The sequence below is a fragment of the Daldinia caldariorum genome (genome assembly GCF_022478825.1).
Source record: "Daldinia caldariorum strain CBS 122874 unplaced genomic scaffold F4812scaffold_2, whole genome shotgun sequence".
NCBI lineage: Eukaryota > Fungi > Ascomycota > Sordariomycetes > Xylariales > Hypoxylaceae > Daldinia > Daldinia caldariorum.
In genome coordinates, this window is record NW_025953038.1 from 3,110,922 (window position 1) to 3,131,941 (window position 21,020).

General features: G+C 48.7%; 7 protein-coding genes across 7 annotated transcripts; 3 read left to right on the forward strand and 4 right to left on the reverse strand.

Moving 5' to 3' along the window:
- Positions 1-535: 535 nt before the first annotated feature.
- On the reverse strand, positions 536-2,445 carry F4812DRAFT_415957 (UFD1-domain-containing protein). The gene is made up of 3 exons (XM_047933016.1): positions 2,156-2,445; positions 1,749-2,075; positions 536-1,692 (listed from the first exon to the last, which is right to left on the reverse strand). Exons 1-3 carry the CDS (start codon positions 2,156-2,158, stop codon positions 853-855), a joined length of 1,170 nt encoding a protein of 389 aa, XP_047794208.1. The 5' UTR covers positions 2,159-2,445; the 3' UTR covers positions 536-852.
- A 331-nt stretch (positions 2,446-2,776) lies between these two features.
- On the forward strand, positions 2,777-4,275 carry F4812DRAFT_197971 (uncharacterized protein). The gene has a single exon (XM_047930197.1). The coding sequence runs from the start codon at positions 2,872-2,874 to the stop codon at positions 4,219-4,221; it is 1,350 nt and encodes a 449-aa protein (XP_047794209.1). The 5' UTR covers positions 2,777-2,871; the 3' UTR covers positions 4,222-4,275.
- Positions 4,276-4,610: 335 nt separating this feature from the next.
- Positions 4,611-8,263, reverse strand: F4812DRAFT_198051 (uncharacterized protein). The gene is made up of 2 exons (XM_047930201.1): positions 7,941-8,263; positions 4,611-7,735 (listed from the first exon to the last, which is right to left on the reverse strand). The coding sequence occupies exon 2, from the start codon at positions 7,543-7,545 to the stop codon at positions 5,323-5,325; it is 2,223 nt and encodes a 740-aa protein (XP_047794210.1). The 5' UTR covers positions 7,546-7,735; positions 7,941-8,263; the 3' UTR covers positions 4,611-5,322.
- Positions 8,264-9,844: 1,581 nt separating this feature from the next.
- On the forward strand, positions 9,845-11,289 carry F4812DRAFT_197978 (PTH2-domain-containing protein). Its single transcript, XM_047930198.1, has 2 exons — positions 9,845-10,516; positions 10,593-11,289. Exons 1-2 carry the CDS (start codon positions 10,120-10,122, stop codon positions 10,916-10,918), a joined length of 723 nt encoding a protein of 240 aa, XP_047794211.1. The 5' UTR covers positions 9,845-10,119; the 3' UTR covers positions 10,919-11,289.
- A 107-nt stretch (positions 11,290-11,396) lies between these two features.
- F4812DRAFT_198010 (uncharacterized protein) lies at positions 11,397-14,479 on the reverse strand. The gene is made up of 2 exons (XM_047930200.1): positions 13,491-14,479; positions 11,397-13,429 (listed from the first exon to the last, which is right to left on the reverse strand). The coding sequence occupies exons 1-2, from the start codon at positions 13,867-13,869 to the stop codon at positions 11,661-11,663; spliced, it is 2,148 nt and encodes a 715-aa protein (XP_047794212.1). The 5' UTR covers positions 13,870-14,479; the 3' UTR covers positions 11,397-11,660.
- Positions 14,480-15,493: 1,014 nt separating this feature from the next.
- F4812DRAFT_198116 (reptin) lies at positions 15,494-17,627 on the forward strand. Its single transcript, XM_047930203.1, has 3 exons — positions 15,494-15,864; positions 15,992-16,218; positions 16,309-17,627. The coding sequence occupies exons 1-3, from the start codon at positions 15,856-15,858 to the stop codon at positions 17,519-17,521; spliced, it is 1,449 nt and encodes a 482-aa protein (XP_047794213.1). The 5' UTR covers positions 15,494-15,855; the 3' UTR covers positions 17,522-17,627.
- A 365-nt stretch (positions 17,628-17,992) lies between these two features.
- On the reverse strand, positions 17,993-19,967 carry F4812DRAFT_415970 (glyceraldehyde 3 phosphate dehydrogenase). The gene is made up of 4 exons (XM_047933017.1): positions 19,858-19,967; positions 19,732-19,791; positions 18,473-19,294; positions 17,993-18,406 (listed from the first exon to the last, which is right to left on the reverse strand). Exons 3-4 carry the CDS (start codon positions 19,281-19,283, stop codon positions 18,204-18,206), a joined length of 1,014 nt encoding a protein of 337 aa, XP_047794214.1. The 5' UTR covers positions 19,284-19,294; positions 19,732-19,791; positions 19,858-19,967; the 3' UTR covers positions 17,993-18,203.
- Positions 19,968-21,020: the final 1,053 nt, after the last annotated feature.

Here is a 21,020-nt window from a genome sequence, read left to right on the forward strand (position 1 = left end):
CTCCGGCTAGCTATACCAAGCTTTTATGGCTTGCATCGCTCTTAAAGTATTCGGGATCATATGCTCTAAGTAAGTTTGGCAAGTTTACAAGCCAGTAAACTCTCATCCCTATTGCTTCTAGGCAATGATTGTAGTTATGGCTAGCGTATATTGTAAAAGTGAACTTACTTTTAGTAACATCAGGCTATTCCAAATATGTCCTACTCTCTACTCTTTATAAAAGTGCCCATGAAATCCAAGCTTCTAGAAGCCATGCTAGATCAATCTCTAGAGGCTAGCTTCAACGAAGTTGAACTAACTAATAGCACCCAGTTACTAGGCGTCTCCATTACCGTTCTTGGGAATGTTTGTTCGCCTCTTGCGACGTGTCTACTAGGTCACTACGGCACTGCGAGGCTCTCAAAAGTGACTGCATACGAGACGTATTGGAGAAGAGACTACGTCATTGAAAAGTTCTTTGCCGTATATAATGTTCAGTAATGGACTCGCTTGAGCTTCTCATTGAGATAGGCAGGAAGACGTCTCCAGGGTCATTCGTCGATCTAGATATTCTGTTCCATGGTAGAGTGTCAAAATTAACATCCCTCAAGCTTCATCTATCTGTATATAAATTTTTTTTAGGCTAGACTTAATCCTCATAGTGAAGCGAGCCCGTGCGAGTACATCCTTTCTATAGCTCATCAAAGCAAACTGACAACCCCAATCAACTAACTCGTCTCAATAATGTTAATGTTAATAAATATTTCATGAGAATATCGTAGTCGTCATATTAATCTACCAGACCCGCAGGATTACCTAGAAAACTCCATAAACGCCTGGCACAACCCCCCGCCCCCTCCTGGTCCAATATCATCACGCCTTTCGCCCATCCAGCCGACGTCCCTCTTGAGGCTTCTTCTCTGGTGTCTTGCCCTTATCTTCCCCCTCGCCCTTCCGCTTGACGGCTCCTCTAAGGGTCTGGCCTTGCCCCGCGAAGTGCGGTTTACTCGCGTTCTCCTTGTCTGCCTCCTTGTCTGCGTCAGTCTTCACGGGCTTGACCTCGTAGCCGAAGAACAACTTGTTCGGAGGTAAGCGGAGAGGCATAGGTCCATTCGTCCGTCGGCGCGGGACGGGCACTGCGTTTGTGGAAGCACCGGCAACAGGCGTTGTAGGTTTTGGGGTTGGGGCCTTGGAGCCCTTCTTGGAGTTTAGCTTGTGGCCCTCATTTAAGAAATGAGACGAAACTGCTCGGGCTCCCGCAGCGGCCGTTGCAGAATTAGGGGCGATCGCATCGTAGTTAATGGACTGCGCCATCGTCCCTTGGGGATGCATAAGCCCGCCAGCGGGTAGGCCACCCCTCGTGCTTCTCGGTGTACTAGTACCGCTACCTTTCTGCGGCTCGACATATCCTACCGGTGGTGCGAACTCGACTGAAACATCAGTCTCTATCATACAAACGCCCATCTTCTCGGTCTCCGGCTTCACTTCCAATACAGCTACCTCGTAAACCTCGTCGTTATACTCAAAGTTGAAAATATCGCCCTTGGTTAGAGTAGCAAAGTTTCGGAATGCCTTCTCTAGGACGGCCTTAGGATCGCTAATTTCGAGGAAGTTGGTCGACTGAGGTTGTAGCTTAACCATCTTGGCTAGCTCCAGCGACGTCGATTTGATCTGGATCATGTCACCGACATCCAGTTGTAGCGTTTGCATCATCTAAACCCCCGTCAGCTATGTGATCATTCCTATCCGTTGTCAAGACCCAAACCAACCCATTGTGGTATGTACGCTCTGCCTTCTTCGGCCACGAACTCCAGCACGCCCGCGTGTGTCTGACGCTCCTTCTCGCCGTTTATAAGCTCCATCATAAGGGGCCACTGTACGTGTAGCTGAGATATTTTCTGCAGGGCGGACGGGGGTAGGAAGATCTTGGAGCCGTAGTTCAGTTCCGGTCTCTCGGCCCCGGGGGCCATGATGATCGGGTAGCAGCGGAAGTACTCGTCGAAGCGGCGCATGGCCGGGCCGCGCATCATTCCAGATCGGGCCATGTACGACATGGCGTCCGGGTCGTCGACGTCAAAAGCGTTGAATCCACGGTACTACGAAATAAGAATTGTGGTAAGCAGAGAAATCTAGAGATTGGAGTAGAGGAACTGAGTGGTGTAATCGTGTAACTAACCATAACGAGGTGGGGGGTTTTTTCTTTTTTACCTCTTCTGAAAAAGGTGTGAAGGATGGAGGATTGGTGGGAATAAATGGAGACGTATTTATTTATTTTTGTTTAATTTTTTTAAGATGAAAAGGCTTAAGAATTATGTATGTAAAAAGTGGATGTAAATGTGAATAGTCGGAAGAAAACATGTAAACGTTCGTCTTTTTTTGGGGGTTCGATTACTTAATGCTTCCATGACAACTTCACAGAAGCTGCTTGGACCTTCCTCACAGCTACCTAACAGGTCATGTACTACATGTACCGGAGGGCAACTGCTTATGACGAAACTTCGGCCTGTGGATTAATCCGTCAGGGGTATTAGGTACCTGTACCTACCTGTTTTCCACCTGGCCAGCCTTAGGACATGTACCTTTTTATGTAACTCGGCACACGGGATACAATACCTAGGTACATAGGTAGGCTGGTAGGTAAGCTTTGATGGCCCCGCCGATGAGCAGCAGCTACAAAAAACAGGGGCAAATTTCAACGTCATATTTTGGGTCTCGATCTCGCTAACTATTGGAGGCTCGGCCTCAATTCAAACTTAACCCATACTTTACCTAAACTTACCTAACTTTAGGTACATACTACCTAAATAATTGGCAATAGGTAATTGGCATCCACGATAGCCTCAACGAACCTCAATCACAAGGACAACCCCGACCACAAGCCACAAAACCACCATGGCCTCCCGATTCAGCGCGGCGCGTCCCAAGCGCGCCGGCGAAAACTACGCGCGGATGCACCACGCGGAGCCCAACTCCAAAAAGGTCAAGTTCGACATGCGGAACCCATCCGCGCTGGCCCCCGAAGCCGCCGAGGACGAAGACGACGAGGACGAGGCCGACGACAACTACCTGGCGGCGGACGCGGACGTGATCCGCGGGAGCGCGGCGACGAAGCGCGGGGCCGTCAACATCGACGGGTACGACTCGGACTCGGATCGCGAGGAGCTCGGCACGCTGCACGCGTCGACCAAGCTCAAATCCAAATCCAAGTCAAATAAAGACGACGACGAGGATATGGACGACATGTTCGCGGCGGACGAGGACGGCGACGAGAAAGACGACGAGGCGGACTACTCGACGGGCAAGACGAGCAAAGAGGTCCACTTCGTGGACACGGCGGACATCGAGGGCCAAGAGGCGGAGTCCAAGTCGGGCGGGCACGTGCGGCTCGACGAGGAGTCGTCGGGGGACGAGGACTCGGAGACGATCGAGCTGGCGATCCAAGAGGAAGGCATCGACGCGGAGGTCGGGGCGGGGGGGCTCAAGAAGCACGCGCCCAAGGTCGAGGCGTTCAACCTGAAGGCCGAGCACGAGGAGGGCCGGTTCGACGAGGCCGGGAACTTCGTGCGCAAGGCCGCGGACCCGGACGCCGTGCACGACCGGTGGCTCGAGGGCGTCAGCAAGAAGGACATGAAGAAGGCGGCGTCGGCGCACGAGAAGCGCGAGGCGGAGCAGCGCCGGCGCCGCCGGGAAGAAGACAGCGTGCTGACGTCAGATCTCCTCCGCTCGCTCATCCTGCACCTCGAGCGCGGCGAGACGCCGCTGGAAGCGCTGGCCAGGCTGGGGCGGGGCCAGACGAAGGCCAAGAAGGTGCCCAAGTGGAAGCAGAAGAAGCAGCAGCAACAAAAGCCGGAGGCCATGGAGGTGGACGCCGAGAAAGCGCCCGAAGACCCGGAGCAGACGCGCATCAAGGAAGCCATCAACGCGATCACCGAAGCAGCCGACAGGCTGCTCGGCCGAGACCGGCCGGACATCTACGACCGGGAGCGGGAGCGGCTGATCCGGGAGTACACGCGCGAAGCGGACGAGCCCTGGGTGGAGCCGGAAAAGGCGCCGAACGGGGCGGCGCCCGCCACGAAGATGTGGGAATACCGCTGGATCGACGGCAGAGACAATGCCGACAAGCAAGGGCCCTTCGACGGGCCCACGATGAAAGCCTGGCAGGACGCGGGCTATTTCGGCGAGGGAGTCGAGTTTAGGGAGGCTGGCGAGGAGGGTTGGACTCGCCTTGCCGACTTTGTATAAGTACCTAGGTACCCAAGGAGGTAATTGGCAAGGTCTTAATTTGACCGCAAAACGAAATGATACCACGGCGTTAGTAATGATTTAAGTATAGTACGATGTATGATTAGGTTAGGTCAGGTAGCCATTTAGGGATTTAAGCAATGGGCTTCGAAGTAATAATTCACGATGACCTCTAGTTTCTATCACTTCTGTCATATCCTCATGCATTAGGTACCTTTCTCCTAAACTTGGGTATCGTGTATACATATGGACTTCGGAGACACTTACTTCCCTAACCATGGCTACCGAGATATTGTAAACCTCGTCCACTATCTTAGCTCAAGCAAGACAGACTGCCATGTCATTCCACTTAGTAACTGATTTTCCAATAATATTGAATCCAAATAAAACTTATTCTTAGTTCTGGATTTCATTACCATTACCAACCGAGTCGATATCGACGTAATTATGTAGCAATAAATACCCTTTATTTACACAAAACTTATCACATACGTAACACAACAGGAGCAATGGCCACATGAAGTTAACGAGGTAGTCATTTAAAGTACCATTTTGCTCGGTCGTGCCGGCGGGATATCATCGAAGTAAGTACGACTGCGGGATAAAAAACGGTAGAAAAACAAAAACAAAAAACAGAATACACAAACGGCCAACGCTCAAAAAAGAAAGAAGGGGCCAAGCATCCATCTTGATTCCCTCCCGTTCGCTTTCTCTCCTATGAAACGCCGCTTCATCTAACTTTTTTTCTTTTCTGTACTCCTTCGTCTGTCTGTACGACAGATAGATAGAATCACGCACGTAAAATCAAAAAACAGATATGTTCCTTAGTCGCAGTACCTGTATACGCTATCACAAAACCAAACCCCTATTCCGTTCGTTCCAGCGAGACGCCGCATGACATTCCGGGTCGCCCTCGACCGATATTTCTCACGTTCCGATAACCCAAACTTTGAAAGGATTGTTGCTGCAGAGGTGGAAGTAAGGCAAGAGTTTTGGTATCACGTCGTAGAAATCATGGTTCGTAATATACATTAGGATGAGAATTGGTACCGCCGTAAGAACCGCCATGTCTTCTCGAGGGCCACAACATTGGCTCCAGTTTCAGGTGGAAATCCCGTTTGTCGTGGAGAGTCCTAGTTTAGTTAGGGACTCCGCTGGCTTCCATGGGCCGTTAGCCTGCATGACTTTGCGCAAAACATCAAGAGTAACCGGTATAGCTTCTTCGGGTATCGTCCACGGTCCAAGTCGATCTATGAGCTTGCCTATCGAGCCTCCATCATCTGACTTAGAACTTCCATCATATACACCCATGGCTCTACGCGCGCTGTCGGCCTGATGCCAAATCTCTTGCTGTTCCTTGCAGTTCGCGACGATCTGGCTTGCAAGCTCGGCATCACTGGGGTATGACCACATTATGCGACCGATATAAACAAGACATATACCCTGAAGCCGTAGTATTAATGCCGTCAATGCATTGTGCCTTGCGCAATCAGATCTCGTTACTCGGAATAATAGTAATAGTTCTCGCATTGACCGGGTTGAAGCTCGTTTGCGCTCGAGATCTGAGACATCGCTCTGAAGCTTAAAGCCGAGGAGAAACGAGACTAAACACTGAATACCAGCAGCGATGGCAACTTGGCGGTCGCGTTCCGTAACCCCCTCCCCCGGATTCTTCAATACTGCATCGCGTTCATGTTTTAGCTGGGTACCAAGCCTAATGAAGTTTAAGGCTCTCGATTGTAGCCTCTGCAGCTTCTCTGGGTCGACAGGTGGGCGGCGCCGGTCGGGTGGCAGCGCGGCTGGAGTGAGACCATTGGCAACTCCTGGAGTGCCAACTTGAGAACTATTGGATGCAGCTCGCGTCATCGCAGATGATCTTCCCGGCGGTGTAGATGGCCGTGGATTCTCTACGGCTTTTGGCCGTTTGATCGCTTCGTTAGGAGGATCCGCCGCGGGTCGCTTACGTGCAGTACCGGGTTCCAAGCTATCGGAACGATCGCGATTCACGCGCTCATCTCTTCTTAATAAGTCGCTCTTCCTCTTGCCGCCAGAAGGCAGATTTAAGAGCCGTTCTATCGTCTTGGCATTTCGCTTTTTATACTTTAACGAGACCATAAGTGACTCCCGCTGCCCCTTGCCGCTTTCCACATGTATGGTCTCTTCGCGCTTCGGAACCTTCGCCGCCTTTTTCTGTCCATTAGGAGAGTCAGAAATAGTCTGACTGCTTTTTTGACTCGAGTCCTTTGAAGAGGCCGATTTTGCCTTCGCCAGTTCCTCTAGCACAACAGGTGGGAGCGTCGGAGATAGGAGCGGCGGGATCTTCCGCTTCTTAGGGCTAGGAGACGGCTCGCGATCTTCTCTGTTTTTCTTCGCTGGCGGTTTTAAGCCATTTGAATCCGTCGGCTTCTTCTTAGGGCTAGGCCGCGACGGCTTAGAATCGTCCATGTAGTCTGATATATCAATCGGTGATAATAATGGGGGCACGTAAGGCGCCTTTGAAGTTGAGTTACTTTCTATCTTCTTATCCGATCCGTCTCTGTTTTTAACTACCTTTTGGGTACCATTTACTTGAGAACTAGGAGGTCTGGGAGAAACACCTTTATTCCCTGTGCTGTTCGGTGCAGGTTTTGCGTTGATGGTCGGTGTGCTCTTTAATTCTTTAAGTTTCTTCTCAGAAGCCGCCTGCCGTTCGGGTTTCTGAGTAATGCTATCCTTAAAAGAACGTGAGCTTATAGAGTTGGGCGTCGAGCTCTCAACTTTGCTCCTCTTAATTGGCTTGGACTCGTGCTCAGCCTCTACGGCCCGTCTTTTCCTGTCCGGCGAGGGGCTTCGAGGATGACGCGCCTCCGGCCTCATGCTAGAGTTTGCGTCGGGGGGTTCTTTATTAATAACACGATGGTCCTCCGTCTCTTTCCCAGCAGGATCCAATTTCTTTTTTGGGGGCGCATTCGTCTTTGGGAGTTGTGCTGTTGGCTTAGGTGTCTCTCCGCCGTCGGGCGACCTTTTCCTGTTCTTATAGTCTTTTAAAGATAGTTTTGTTTTAGGTTTGCTGGGATCGGACGTTCGAGGTGTTATGTCGCCACGCGCACTGACTGGATTTAAAGGTTCTTCCCGGACGTCGAAATAGGCCCTTGTCAGAAGAACGCCACGCTCTGCGTCACTAACGAAAGTGGTGTACTGAAGAGGTCTGATGTCCTGCTCTTCTAATCTCTTGTCATCCGCGTGTGGTCGGTACCGGCGCGTGGTGTCTAATGATAGGTAATGTGCTTTGGGAGGGAGGACGTTTTTAACTAATGTGTCAATAGGTTTCCTTACTTCCTCCATGATTTCCTGTGTTCATGCAACTTCGAAATGTTGCACGCGAACCTGGTGCTAGGAATCATGAAATGAAGCGCGGTTACAGTAACGGATGCGAATTAAGTAGGATCGGTATGGATCGGTATGTTGTTGTAGATATCATGAGGTTCGAGGACACAGCGATAAGACGGATATTTTTTTCTTCTCTTTTTTACTTCTGCCAGGTAAGGGTTTAGTATTTCCGGTCTTGGTTGACTTGGTATAAAAAAAAGTAACAAGTAAATAGATGACCTAAAAGATCGGACAATGATTTGACGTGTGTTTCTCGAAGCAATGGCGACGACAAGCCAATTCGACAAAGGATTGGCTGAATTGGAAATTATGGGGATGTGTACAATGAAAAAGATGAATGTTCAAAGTACCTTGCATGGAGTTTTTTATTCACTGACCTCAAAGTTGGGTGCGATGGTAACGCTCGGTTCTCTCCCTTTGGCACCTTTGGCACCTTTGCACGCCCTCAAACCTGTAAAATACAATGCAATACACAATAGATAGACACAAGTTACTGTTGTCGCGTAGACATTATTTGCTGATTTATCCAGCCTCCAATAGACCCTCGTGGCATTCGGCCCGGCGCATTGCTCGTCAAATTGTGGTTCGCGTCGGCGAAAGACTACAAGAAGAGAAGGGAGGAAGGAAAAAAGAGAGAGAAAATAATAGTAAAGATAATAAAGATAATAATAATAATAGTATATGAAGAGGTAAGTATCGGATAAATATTATTATGAATGAGGGAAAAGGAGGCTGGTGATAAGGTTCGTTAGGTAAAGAAAGGAAAGAGAACAAAGAGTGTCGGGGGAAGTCAAAAAGTCTTGAAGTCTGCAGTACTGATGACTATTGTTGTTGCAGATGATGCGTGATGATCGACAGCGGGAAGAAGTTTGGCGAAGTGGGTGAACACCGAACCGGTCGAAAGTAGCAGCAGACGGTAGTAGGCGTAGTTACCTGTTAGGCTTTTGGTACAGGTAGGGGGGACGGAGTGAGGTATGGACGTAGGTAGGTATGGACGCTACACAATAAATTGCAAGGATGTTTCTAGTACTTTGGGTGCTTGTGCCTGGGGTTTTTTAGGGCGCTTGGGTTACTTGGGTCGCTCACGTCTTCAGCGATGGTGAAGGGACCGGATGGTAATTGATGGCTCTAACCTCTAACCGTTAAACGGGGTAGGAGAACGCGGGCTCACGGGCAAAGATGGAACCCCCCAGTTTGATCTTACCTAGTAACCTTCCCCCCCTTCCCTCCCAGAGCTAAACGTTCCTACCTACCTCATTCTTATGTATTGCGGCTGGCCGTTTCCTGCTTTACATAAGGTTCATAACGTTCGGGGAAAGACCACTAACACTTACGTATTTTTGGCGTACTTATCCTACCTAATTCTCCCTCTCGCATCAATTTATGTAGGCAGGATTATATGTGGCTTTTATGTGGCTTGACCGGTGGTAAATGCATGTATTGTAATGCATCGATACATGTATACTACCCCCCCTTACCTTTAAATACATGTACCAGTACTACTAGTACCTACTACCAGCTGAGGAAAACCCCCACCGGTACGCATCGGAATGATTTGATAGGACACCAGAACACCATAATACATGTACCTAGGAGCTATTTCTGCCACTAGCATCATCATCATTATCTCGGACATGACATGGACATGCACGCGACTGCTACAGTGTGCTACGGTACTACTCTATCTGCCATATCTACGTGTACCTAAGGCCGTAAACCGATTACGGGACTGTACAACAGGGAAACTGGGAGACCATATCGAAAAGCAATTTGACGCCTGCTTCTCCGATATGCACGACACGTAACTTCAAGTAAGCGAGATATATATATGTATGTATCTCATCTGATAGGCGATACTACGTGCAATTCTTACATAGTACCTATGCAGGTTGCGAGATCATAATATATACAAGACAACTTTCATTTATACTTCTTTAGGTATACTTGGCAAATCGGTGAAGATTTCCATCTTCGAAAAAAAAGTTTGAATTGTTCAATGCCTTTGTTTAAACCCGAAACAAGAAAAAAAAAGAATTAAATGAAAAGGGTGTGGCTCTAGAAAATCAGAGCCGCTGGCAGAGGGTAACATGGGTTGCAACTTTGTAAGGCACTTCCATAGGTAAGACGGCCGGGACGGTAGACCTACCTAGCAAGTACGTACCTGGGCAGACTTGGGTAGACCTGGAAGACAAGGCTGATGTGGGGTTGCTTTCATAAGGTTCCTATATATTATGTATTACATCTTTACCGTCAGATCTTAAACCATTTTTTCTGGTTCAAGATCCCAGCTCTTCTTGCAGGTCCTTTGCAGTTTTGTCAGCCTCATACTATAATTTTAATCATTCATCCGATCCAACTTATTAGTTACCTGTTAACTACCTAGTTAGCCAATCTAAAAACTGCACAATCTTTTACCTATGGATCGGTAACAAATATCGACACAAGAGATACGCCCAAGAATCTTCTTCCTATCCCATAACGAGAACCCATACCATCCCATCTCATCCCATATTCCCAAAACCCCCCAAAATGGCAGACAAATCCGCCGCCGCCGTCGTCCCAACCTCCCTCCTCCTCTCCACCAGCGTCGTGGTCTTCATATCCGGCTTCCTGCTGGGCATGTACTCGGTGCGCGGGTACCTGTTCATCTCGCCGGCCCTGGCCTCCCAGCGCGCGGGCAACTTCAACGACCCCCTCGAGAGCGAGGAGTCCGACATCGACGACGACACCGTCCTCGACCACGCCCCCAACTGGGCCAACGGCGAGGACGCCGACCGCAGGGACGGGCTCAAGGCCTCCCAGCCGCCGAACAGGCCGAACAAGAACAAGACGGCTCCCCAGCAGCAACAAACCGTAGCCGAAGGGTCCGCAGACGAGGAGTGCAAGCTAGTCCTGGTCGTACGAACAGATCTCGGCATGACGAAAGGTGCGTTCCCTTACTCCTATCCAAATTCCACATTGTCACATATCCATCCAACTAACTAACACGCACCCCACCACAGGCAAAATCGCAGCGCAATGCTCCCACGCGACCCTCGCCTGCTACAAGACGCTCTCGCGCGCCGCGCAGCGCAACCCGTCCTCGCCCGAAGCGCGCCTGCTCCAGCGCTGGGAGCGCCGGGGCCAGGCCAAGATCGCCGTGCAGGTGAAGTCGGAGGGCGAGCTGCGGGAGCTGCGGGCCAAGGCGCGCGGCCTCGGCCTCACCGCCGAGGTCATCCAGGACGCCGGCCGCACCCAGATCGACCCCGGCAGCCTCACCGTCTTGGGCGTCGGCCCCGCCCCCAAGAGCCTCGTCGACAGCGTCACCGGTTCGCTCAAGCTGTTATGATATATGATCGGGGGGGTGGGGATGGGTTACTACCTAGGTACATAGGGCTTAATCTTTCATGACGCGAACATGGTCGGCAATGCATATCACCGAAGCAAATATCAGTTAGACAGGTTAGAGGTAGGCATATAGACGTGGGTAATACGGGCAGGGCAGTATGAACTACATTAAGGAGCGCGAAATATACCCGCAGCCGCAGGCGGACACCCATCATCGGATTGCTTATAAAAGTGCATATAGGTTGGAGTTACAACACCAAGTCGGGTTATGATTTTTTTTTCTTTCGCGGTTTTATTAATTTCCCTCTCCCCTAAGTTGTAAGGCTCGGACCTGATTTACAAAGTGAAGAAGCTCTAAGTCTTCCAATTACACATATGAATGTCCACATTGCTAGGTCTTTGCAGACCCCCTTATTATCTGACCCAACCAAAGCTCTAGCCGGCTTTTCTTTGGCGAGCCCCCTTCCTTAATAGCATCAAAACGATAGGGTATTTGAATGATGCGTCAGGTATCTACCGCAAGAACTTAGACAAACGGGATCCTTTGTAAGATCCCCCTAACGTATCAGAGTCGTAGGCGTATGTGTTGGCTTTACGTAACATAGACGCCTTACGGTGAACATGGAAAATAAAGACCTGAGCCATAATGCCATTCTATGTGGCTTATTTTTAGGCTTAACTCCTTCACGCATGCGTCCTCGCGGCAGTGTAGTAGTCATGATGCTGCTAACTGGTGCCGGTGATCAAACTACGCGTGCCTCGGTAGTAGATGATTCTGTGTGCTGGCCTTTTGTGTCCAGCTTTCTTTTCTTCGCTGGGTCTTCGGCAGGTGATGCTGGAGAAGCTGGTCGCTTTCCTAATGGTGAAGCTTTTATAATGTTTACAAGATGTTTCGGATCCCTTAGTAAAGTGAGATTGTGCTCGAGAATTGCAAGTTTGTCCCTCAATTTCTTAACCTCATTTTCGACGCTAGCGATTCGGCTCTCGTTTCGCTGTCCGTAATTATCGAGATGCTGAAGAATGTGAGCTGCCATTTGCCGTGTGCTGATGTTCGCCCATTGATGATCGAGAGTCTTGATAGAAAACTCAAGCGCCTCGAATCTCTTTTTGGCGTCCTCCATGTCCGATTTGATGGCATTCATAACAGCATCGGAATCGGTCGCTGCCCCAGGAGCATTGCTCTGCTGAAGATGACGCATATCTTCCTCTACATGAGCCAATCTTATAATGAGTGGATTAATCTTGGGATCAAATCCTTCGTTCTCAAGGAGTTTTAAACGGGTCTGTAGATTCTCCAACTCGGCGCGCTGCTCTTCCATGGCCTGTTTTAGCTTATTGATTTGTATCGTCATGTCCGGATGCTTTGAATGAAGCAACTGTCCAAGGGTTTTAACATCCACTTCAACTTTGTCCATTCTAGCAGACACTTCGTCAACCATATCGGCGCAAACGTCATTTGAAGTGGTGACCGTCTTCTCGATAACCTTTTTAAACTCATCCAGCTTATTTCCAATGAAGACGTTTTGCTCATGCTTGTCTATTGGTGTCTCATTGCCCATTTGCGATGCGGCTGGCCGAGAACTTTCAACGTCCTCCACAAGCTTCCGCGTTTCTTGAATAGAGGAATCGTTCTTCTCAAAACGAGACACGGCTGTCTCTTGGAAAGAATTGAAATCTCGACGTAGAGCCACGATCGCTTTTTCATTCGTAAAGACTTTACTTTTGAAATCGTGATCAATCCAGATCCCAAGTATCTCGTTATATGTTTCCATATCAAGATCTTCAACTTTTCCCATGAAGGTAGCAACTTTCCCTTCGACATCATCGACTCTAGATGTAAAGGATCCGAAATCCTTACTTAGCCGATTCATGTCATCTTGAGTTTTCTTAAGAGCATCCAGATCCGCAATTTGCTTCTTAAGTTGCAAGTTTTCGGACTGGAGAGCATTAAAATCAGACTTCAACATCTTGAAGTTCTTATCCAGGTTATTGAAAGCCTGGCTTGACATTTCCCTATCACTACGTAGGGTCTCAATCTGGGCATGGGCTCTAGATATTTGCTTTTGCTGCTCGGAACTTTGCTTTTGGAATTCGGCAAACCTGGCTTCTAGTGCTTGGAGCGAGGTATTATCCGCTACCTGTGGCTTAGAAGATGTTATAGCAGATACAGCCCGTTCTAAGTCTTCAGCACATCGATGATCGAGTTTGGTGAGATTCGTCGAGACTTCGTCCCGCTCTGACTTTCGACTTTCGTCGAATCTTCGCTGGAATTCCGAGTATGGTGCATAATCATTAACTTTGTTAGCTACTTTGCTAAGCTCACTTCGGCGGCGATTATCCTCGCGCAAGGAATTATTTCTCCGGAGGATCATAAGCACGCGCTCTTGTGAAGTCTCGTTCCATTTATACATGGCTTCAAAAACTTCTTGTAACTTAGGATCCTTAGGTTTTGGGATATTCGGAGCGACTATTGGACTACATTGTCCAGTTGCTCTTAAAATACTAATGGCCGCTGTTTTCTATGTTAGACTAGTCGATAGCTTAGAAGATTATCAAGAGAAGTCAAAACTCACCGGGTTCAGTCGGGGTTGGCCTGACACTCGAGGCCGGAAGGCTATTCGGGCCACTAGCGGGAGAATAGACATCGGACATGGTCCGCCTAGGACCGGTAGGGGGAGCCCTTGTGTCTATTTTGAGGTCTTTCGGATTGCCCATATCTCTTCTGATACTGCGCGGACTGCGCGTATCTTTCGCGTCAGCCGAGTCGCGCTGACCTGGAACCATGTTGCGATCCCTGTCCCTATCCTTATCCCGGTCGAACTCTTTGCTCAGGTCACGGGAATGATCCCGGGGAGTTTGCCTTTCTTCAGATGGTTTATACGAATCACCACCGTATGGGCGGCGGCGCTCGTCTTCAAATCCACTTACCCTAACCCTCGTATTGTATGACATATTGAGAAGGAAAATGAATAACTCAGCCGAGGTTATGTAAGATTATTTGTAGCTACCTGGTTATCTTGTTAACCAAGGAAACAACATCAACTGGCGATTTCCCCAATTCTTGCAATTTGAACTGCAACTTCCTGACAACCCTTTCATGTACTGCTCTGTCATTGCCTTCCAAGTGAAGAGGACTGCTCCAGTAGGTACCTAGGTAATCAGGCTAGGTGACGTTGTCTCTTCTAAGTGAGGAACTTAGATACCAAGCAACTATAAGCCAAGGTGCAAACTGGAATCAGCAGTCTTCAGACTCCAATATAGAAAAAAAAAATAGGTTGAGGCACAATAGACACCTACCCAAGTACCTAGGTAGGTACTAAAATGCCTTTTAACCTAATATTTTTTTATCTTTTTTTTTTCACTCCAGAGTTGGGGTATATTGGTAGTGGGTATCGTATTGTATATGGAAAGGGGTGTTAAAGAAAGAAGCCGGGCAAACGTAGAATCACGCCTAATACTGCTTGGGGGTGGTGTGTATTCTTTAGACTTTATCCCCAAACTTAACACCCCTTTATTAGTGGATAACAGTAGCCACTGTCTCTGATGAAGGGGGTGATTGAATCTTCTTAGAAATCGAAGGTAGGATGTCTGTAATAAAAGAAATAAAAAAAAAAGTTGGAAAGAAATTAAGAGTTGGTGGGTTGTTATTTTTAAATTTTTTTTTTTTCGCAAAAAATAAATATTTGTATTGTACGGGCAGAAGTACTCCTGTAGCCGCAGAAACAGCAGCAACTGCCAACAAGTAGCGGTAGCAGTAGCGGTAGCGGTAACAGTGTTAAAAGTTAAAAGTGATTAGATTTTTTAGCGCTATTGGCGCTTGGCTTGTGCACGTAGATAATTCAGCTGCCATTTGATCTTCTGCAGGCATTTACGACTCGACAAGTTTATACAGAGAAGAAGGGGAAAGAACGATGGGTGGGTCGATCAGTTAGCTATTTATATGCGTTGTAAGTTCTGTTGGGTGAGTCCTCAAACGAGCCAAGTATGTAGAATAGGTATCTATTAGGTAGGTAGGTAAGTAGGTTAGGTAGGCAGGCAGGATATAGGTCCAACGGATCACGAAAAGGATGTATGTAAACCAACCAGTCTGTCTACCAGTAGACCCTAATAAACAAATCGGCAGTTATCCCGGACATAGGAGAATTTTATAGAGGCGAGAAGGAATATGGTATTTTAAAATCTTACACGTAATTTTACTGCTTCTGCCACTTCTTCTCCATATTCGGTGTGTATAAGTCGCTTAGTGCTGCAACTGCGAGATCGACGCGATGAAACACGATAGATAGATAAACCCAGCGAAAGTGGCAAAAAAACAAGCATAATATAAACCCGGTCCATGATTGAAATTGAATGAATTGCTTTTTTCCAACGGGACGATTCTTAAAGTTGTAAGATTTTAGCCAAGCATACCCAGCTATCATACCTGGTTCATACAGGTTATTTCAATAGAATATCGGTGACGAAGGAATACGATCAAAATAAGTGGAGTGGGGTAGGGCATCCGTTGTCAGGCAGCTTAGGTTCCACTGCATTTAGCATTATCAGCTCTTAAGTACCAACAGCCAATCAATAGTGTCTCAGTTATATAATTCTGCGTAACCCCTTTAGTTGCCTTGTAAGCTTAAAGTCACTGCGATAAGCCACCTGGGAAGACTGTTTCCAGCCTATGTAGCCACATTACAGTACAGTTTGTGTACTTCCTCTAGTGCTATCAGTCAACGAGCCACAATTTGTAAAGACAACCCGATAAGATAACGCTAACTGTACCATAAGCCGTGTACCCATGTAACGCGCTCAATTTTCCAGAGCTGCGACTTGAACCTGCAGCAAAGCTTCAGAGTTTCAACTAGCAAAGAGAAAACGCCAGGCAAAGAGAGGTTCTAAAAATTCGAAGCACTCAACAACCGGGGAGGAATTGAAAATCTGAATTCTCTAAAAATGGCTACTGTAAGTAACTAACCTTCCTAACATTGAAAAATCTTTCTTTTTCTTTTTTTCTTTTGTTACCGATAATAAACGAACGAGTAAAATGGAGCTTCGAAAGCTGATCAATCTATCCGGTGGAAACATACAGCCCGTCGTAACCGTCGGCGAGACCAAAGAGCTGCGCGGCCTGAACCTCATCGCGGCGCATTCGCATATCAGAGGCCTAGGCGTAGATGCCGACACGCTAGAACCTCGCTCGGCGTCGCAGGGCCTCGTCGGCCAGGAGAAGGCTCGGAAGGCGGCCGCCGTCATATTGGAGATGATCAAGGTAGGGAAGATTGCCGGTAGGGCCGTCCTCATCGCTGGACCTCCAAGGTAAGCTAAGCTAAGCCATCGTGCGATAACTTCCATCAAAACTTGAAATCTTCATGGGACTGTCGTCGCTGACCGCAATCAATTGTCCAGCACCGGTAAGACAGCCATCGCGATGGGCATGGCGCAATCCCTCGGCCCCGACGTGCCCTTCACATCCCTCGCCTCGTCCGAGATCTTCTCGCTCGAGATGTCCAAGACGGAGGCCCTCACGCAGGCCTTCCGCAAGTCGATCGGTGTGCGCATCAAGGAGGAGTCCGAGATCATGGAGGGCGAGGTCGTCGAGATCCAGATCGACCGCAGCGTCACCGGCGGCGCCAAGCAGGGCAAGCTCACCATCAAGACCACCGACATGGAGGCCGTCTACGACATGGGCGCCAAGATGATCGACGCCATGACCAAGGAGCGCGTCATGGCCGGCGACATTATCTCTATCGACAAAGGCTCCGGCAAGATCACCAAGCTCGGCCGCAGCTACGCCCGCAGCCGCGACTACGACGCCATGGGCGCCGACACCAAGTTCCTGCAGTGCCCAGACGGCGAGCTGCAGAAGCGCAAGGAGGTCGTGCACACCGTCACCCTGCACGAGATCGACGTCATCAACTCGCGCACGCAGGGCTTCCTGGCCCTCTTCAGCGGCGACACGGGGGAGATCCGCAGCGAGATCCGCGACCAGATCGACACCAAGGTGGCCGAGTGGAAGGAGGAAGGGAAAGCCGAGATCGTTCCGGGCGTGCTCTTCATCGACGAGGTGCACATGCTAGACATCGAGTGCTTCAGCTACATCAACCGGGCGCTGGAGGTGGACCTGGCGCCCATTGTCATCATGGCCAGCAACCGCGGGCACTCCAAGATCCGCGGCACCGACTACCGGAGCCCGCACGGGCTGCCGCTCGACTTCCTGGACCGGGTGGTCATCATTCAGACGCAGCCGTACTCGCCGGACGAGATCCGGCAGATCCTCGCCCTGCGCGCCGCCGAGGAGGAGATCGACCTGTCGGCCGACGCCCTCGCCCTGCTCACCAAGATCGGCCAGGAGGCCGGCCTCCGCTACGCGAGCAACCTCATCACCACCTCCCAGCTCGTCTGCGCCAAGCGCCGCGCCAAGCAGGTCTCCGTCCACGACGTCCAGCGCAGCTTCAAGCTCTTCTACGACCCCGCCCGCAGCGTCGCCTTCGTCACCCAGTCTGAGAAGCGCCTCATCGGCGACGACGGCGCCGTCGACCTCGCCGTGGCCAACGCCCAAGATGCTGCTGCCGTCGCGGCGGCGGCGGCGGCTGGTGGTGATGCTATGGAGATTAGCTGAAACTGAGCGGGATTGATTTTAGGGTATTCTGTGTTTTTTTTTTCCTCTTTTTTTTCATGTGAATGTGGCGTTATGTGGGATACCAAAAAAAGCCGGTAGCTTAGGCAAAAATACGAGAGAAGAGTAAAAGAGCAAGAGAGTAAGAGAGAGAGGCCATGCAAAGCTACTAATATTATCATTACTTACTATAACAACAACAACTACTACTACTATTACTGCCGGGTGAGTAGTTTATGATAGGTATAAGGGATGTGTGTATTCATAGACACGATACATCGGCGTAAGCGGGTTGCAACATTGAAACTTTGCGGAGTTACAGTTACTACTTCTTCGAACCAGAGCTCGAATTGATGTGTGGGTTTTAAGTTAATGTGTCCCGAGGAATGGAAGATTCGGTAGTTACGTAGTAATAGGACAAGATGTGATGTGATACTGCTAGTCATGCAATGCAACCAATCTGATAGCCACAATATATCGAGAACCTCAATATGAAGGATGATTTTTTTTTGTTTCATTTATTTCATTTATCTATGATGAATCATAATAATAATGTCGTACTGCTCTCGATAGAGCCCCAGCCATGTTCCTTGGCAGTCATTAACTTCGGACGGAAACCCAACCCGCACGTTTTTGTTGATCAGCGCCATTAGAGCTCTCACTCATTAGATTTAATAGGGGAAAATTATTTGCTGGCGTCGACCTTGGCGACGTAGGAAATGAGGTCGACGACACGTCGGCTGTAACCCCACTCGTTGTCATACCAGCTGACAAGCTTGACGAAGTTGTTGTTTAGGGAGATACCAGCCTTGGCATCGAAGATGGAAGAGTTGGGGTTGCCGTTCAAGTCGGAAGAGACGACGGCGTCTTCGGTGTAGCTGAGGATGCCTATTACGGTTTATTAGCTACTGGTCACACAAGTTACTGTATGAGATGATTTAATGCATCACTTACCCTTGAGAGGACCCTCAGCGGCCTCCTTGATGGTGGCCTTGATCTCGTCGTAGGTAGCACCCTTCTCGATACGGGCAGTCAAGTCGACTACGGAGACGTTGGCGGTAGGGACACGCATGGCCATACCGGTAAGCTTGCCGTTAAGGTCGGGGATAACCTTACCGACAGCCTTGGCGGCACCAGTGCTGCTGGGAATGATGTTCTGAGCAGCGGTACGACCACCTCGCCAGTCCTTGTTAGAGGGACCATCGACGGTCTTCTGGGTAGCAGTGTAGGAGTGTACAGTGGTCATGAGACCCTCAATGATGTTGTACTTGTCGTGGATGACCTTGGCGAGGGGGGCAAGGCAGTTGGTGGTGCAAGAGGCGTTGGAGATGACATCGGCAGAGCCGTTGTAGGTCTTCTCGTTCACACCCATGACGTACATAGGGGCATCGGCAGAGGGGGCCGAGATGATGACCTTCTTGGCACCGCCCTTCAAGTGAGCCTTGGCCTTATCAGTGGTGGTGAAGACACCGGTGGACTCGACGATGTACTCGGCGCCAGTCTCCTTCCAGGGAATGTTGGCGGGGTCACGCTCCTGGTAGAACTTGACCTTCTTGCCGTTTATAACGAGACCATCGTCCTCGTAGGTGACGGTTCCCTTGAAGAGACCGTGTGTGGAGTCGTACTTCAGCATGTACTCAGCGTAGTGAGTCTCGATGAAGGGATCATTAACGGCAACGACCTCGATATCTTCGTGCTCAACGGCATTTCGTAGGACGATACGGCCGATACGGCCAAATCCGTTGATGCCGACCTTGACAACCATTTTCACTAAGTCTGCGGGGACGACGATGTTAGTTGAAGTTTTGGAAGTTTTGGAATGTAGGAAGAAAGTGTAGGGAATATAATAATATATATAAAGAGGAATGGAGGGAGATAGGATTTAGATAAATAGCCGCAAGACGAGGTATTTCAATTCATTCAGCTCAATGAATCGCGACCGTCCGAGCCAATGATATAAGAATTGCTTGCTATTGTGTTCGTGGCACACAAACAAATTTCCCTCCTTTTTGTAAAAAAAGGAAACTCTCGTCTTGGATCCTATCGTTTCAGAAAGGAGCTTCCGATACCCTCTAACAAAGCCAAGTGATTCGAAATAGGCGGGGCGGAAGACAAAAGCACGTCGACGTTACGACAACCCATGTAACAAGCGAATGGCGGGGTAATGAAAGTGAGCTGTTTGGCGGGGAGGGGAAGCTTAAAAGAGCTCTTACCTGAATTATGGGATTGAGAAGAGTTTAAACGTTGTATTTTTTGCTGGGTTTAGATGAGAACTATAGAAACTGGTTAGAAAAAATAACTTTTCAAGAGAAATTGGATTGAAAGGAGGTAGGACGGACTAGATTAAATATGTTATTGTTGGCTGTTGGTTGTTGTTGAGTGGAAGGAGGGATAGGTATGGAGGGGTCTCTATTTATGATGGCATATGAGCGACATAAATAAAATTGGTTGAGGGACGAGACCTTACCCAGAAAAAAAAATATGATGCAGCAAGTGGGTACCTTAGGTAAGTGGGGTGTCCAAATCCCTCCCACTGCTGCAGCCCATGAAGCTACTACGGTTTACTTCCATAGCTTTCCCATAGACTTGGCCCCCCTCCCCTCTACCTCTATAGGTCCTATAAGTACCTAGGTAGTTTCCCATGTTCCTGTTGTTTTTTCCCATAGAGGGGTAAAAAAAAGCAACCTTCTTCGGGGAATTCCTACTGTACTCCCTACTAAACTGTACTTAACAGTTACATCCGCATCACTCCGCCATGTCTATTTCTCAACACACCTATTATGTACATAGTATATAGTACGCTAATAACATCTAATAACATAATCACGTCTAATATCGAATGTTTCTACAGAACATGATAACATGATGCGTTAACTTATATATGGCGAGAGACATATGAGCTGACTTATAAAAAATCAAACGAGAAGCATCATGCAATCACAAGATAAAGACCCTCTATCATATATCAGTCAATATCGCAATAATCAAGCGATTGCAAAAATTGACAATGCTGTCTTCCATCCTCTTACTTTCTATGATCTTCGTTGCTCGATATCAGTCTACCTTCTATCTCTCTTATAGGGGACTTATACGAAACGAGTATGACGGACAAAACCCACCCAGCTAGGTAACATGTACAGCACTTGTAACTCCGGAGAGCTCCTTAGAACAATGTACTTGAGTTCCGTTGACATCACATAGGTAGGTAGACCTTACTCGAGAATCCAGTTTAGCTCCTTGGGCTTGTCAGTTATCAACCCCCCCCCCCCCCCCCCCAAGAATCAATAAATGCATTATCCCGTGAGAAAAAAAAATAGCTCAAAACCTATAATTGAAAGAGATTATTATTATATTTTTCGAAGCTGAAGTCTTAAACAGGGTCCTAAAAATGCTCCCAAGAGTTTCAAAAAAACGAGCTCCGACATTCATGTATATCCAAAGTCACTACTTCATACTTCATTGCCGAGAAACGTCTTTTTTCACTGTGTCGAACGAAAATGGC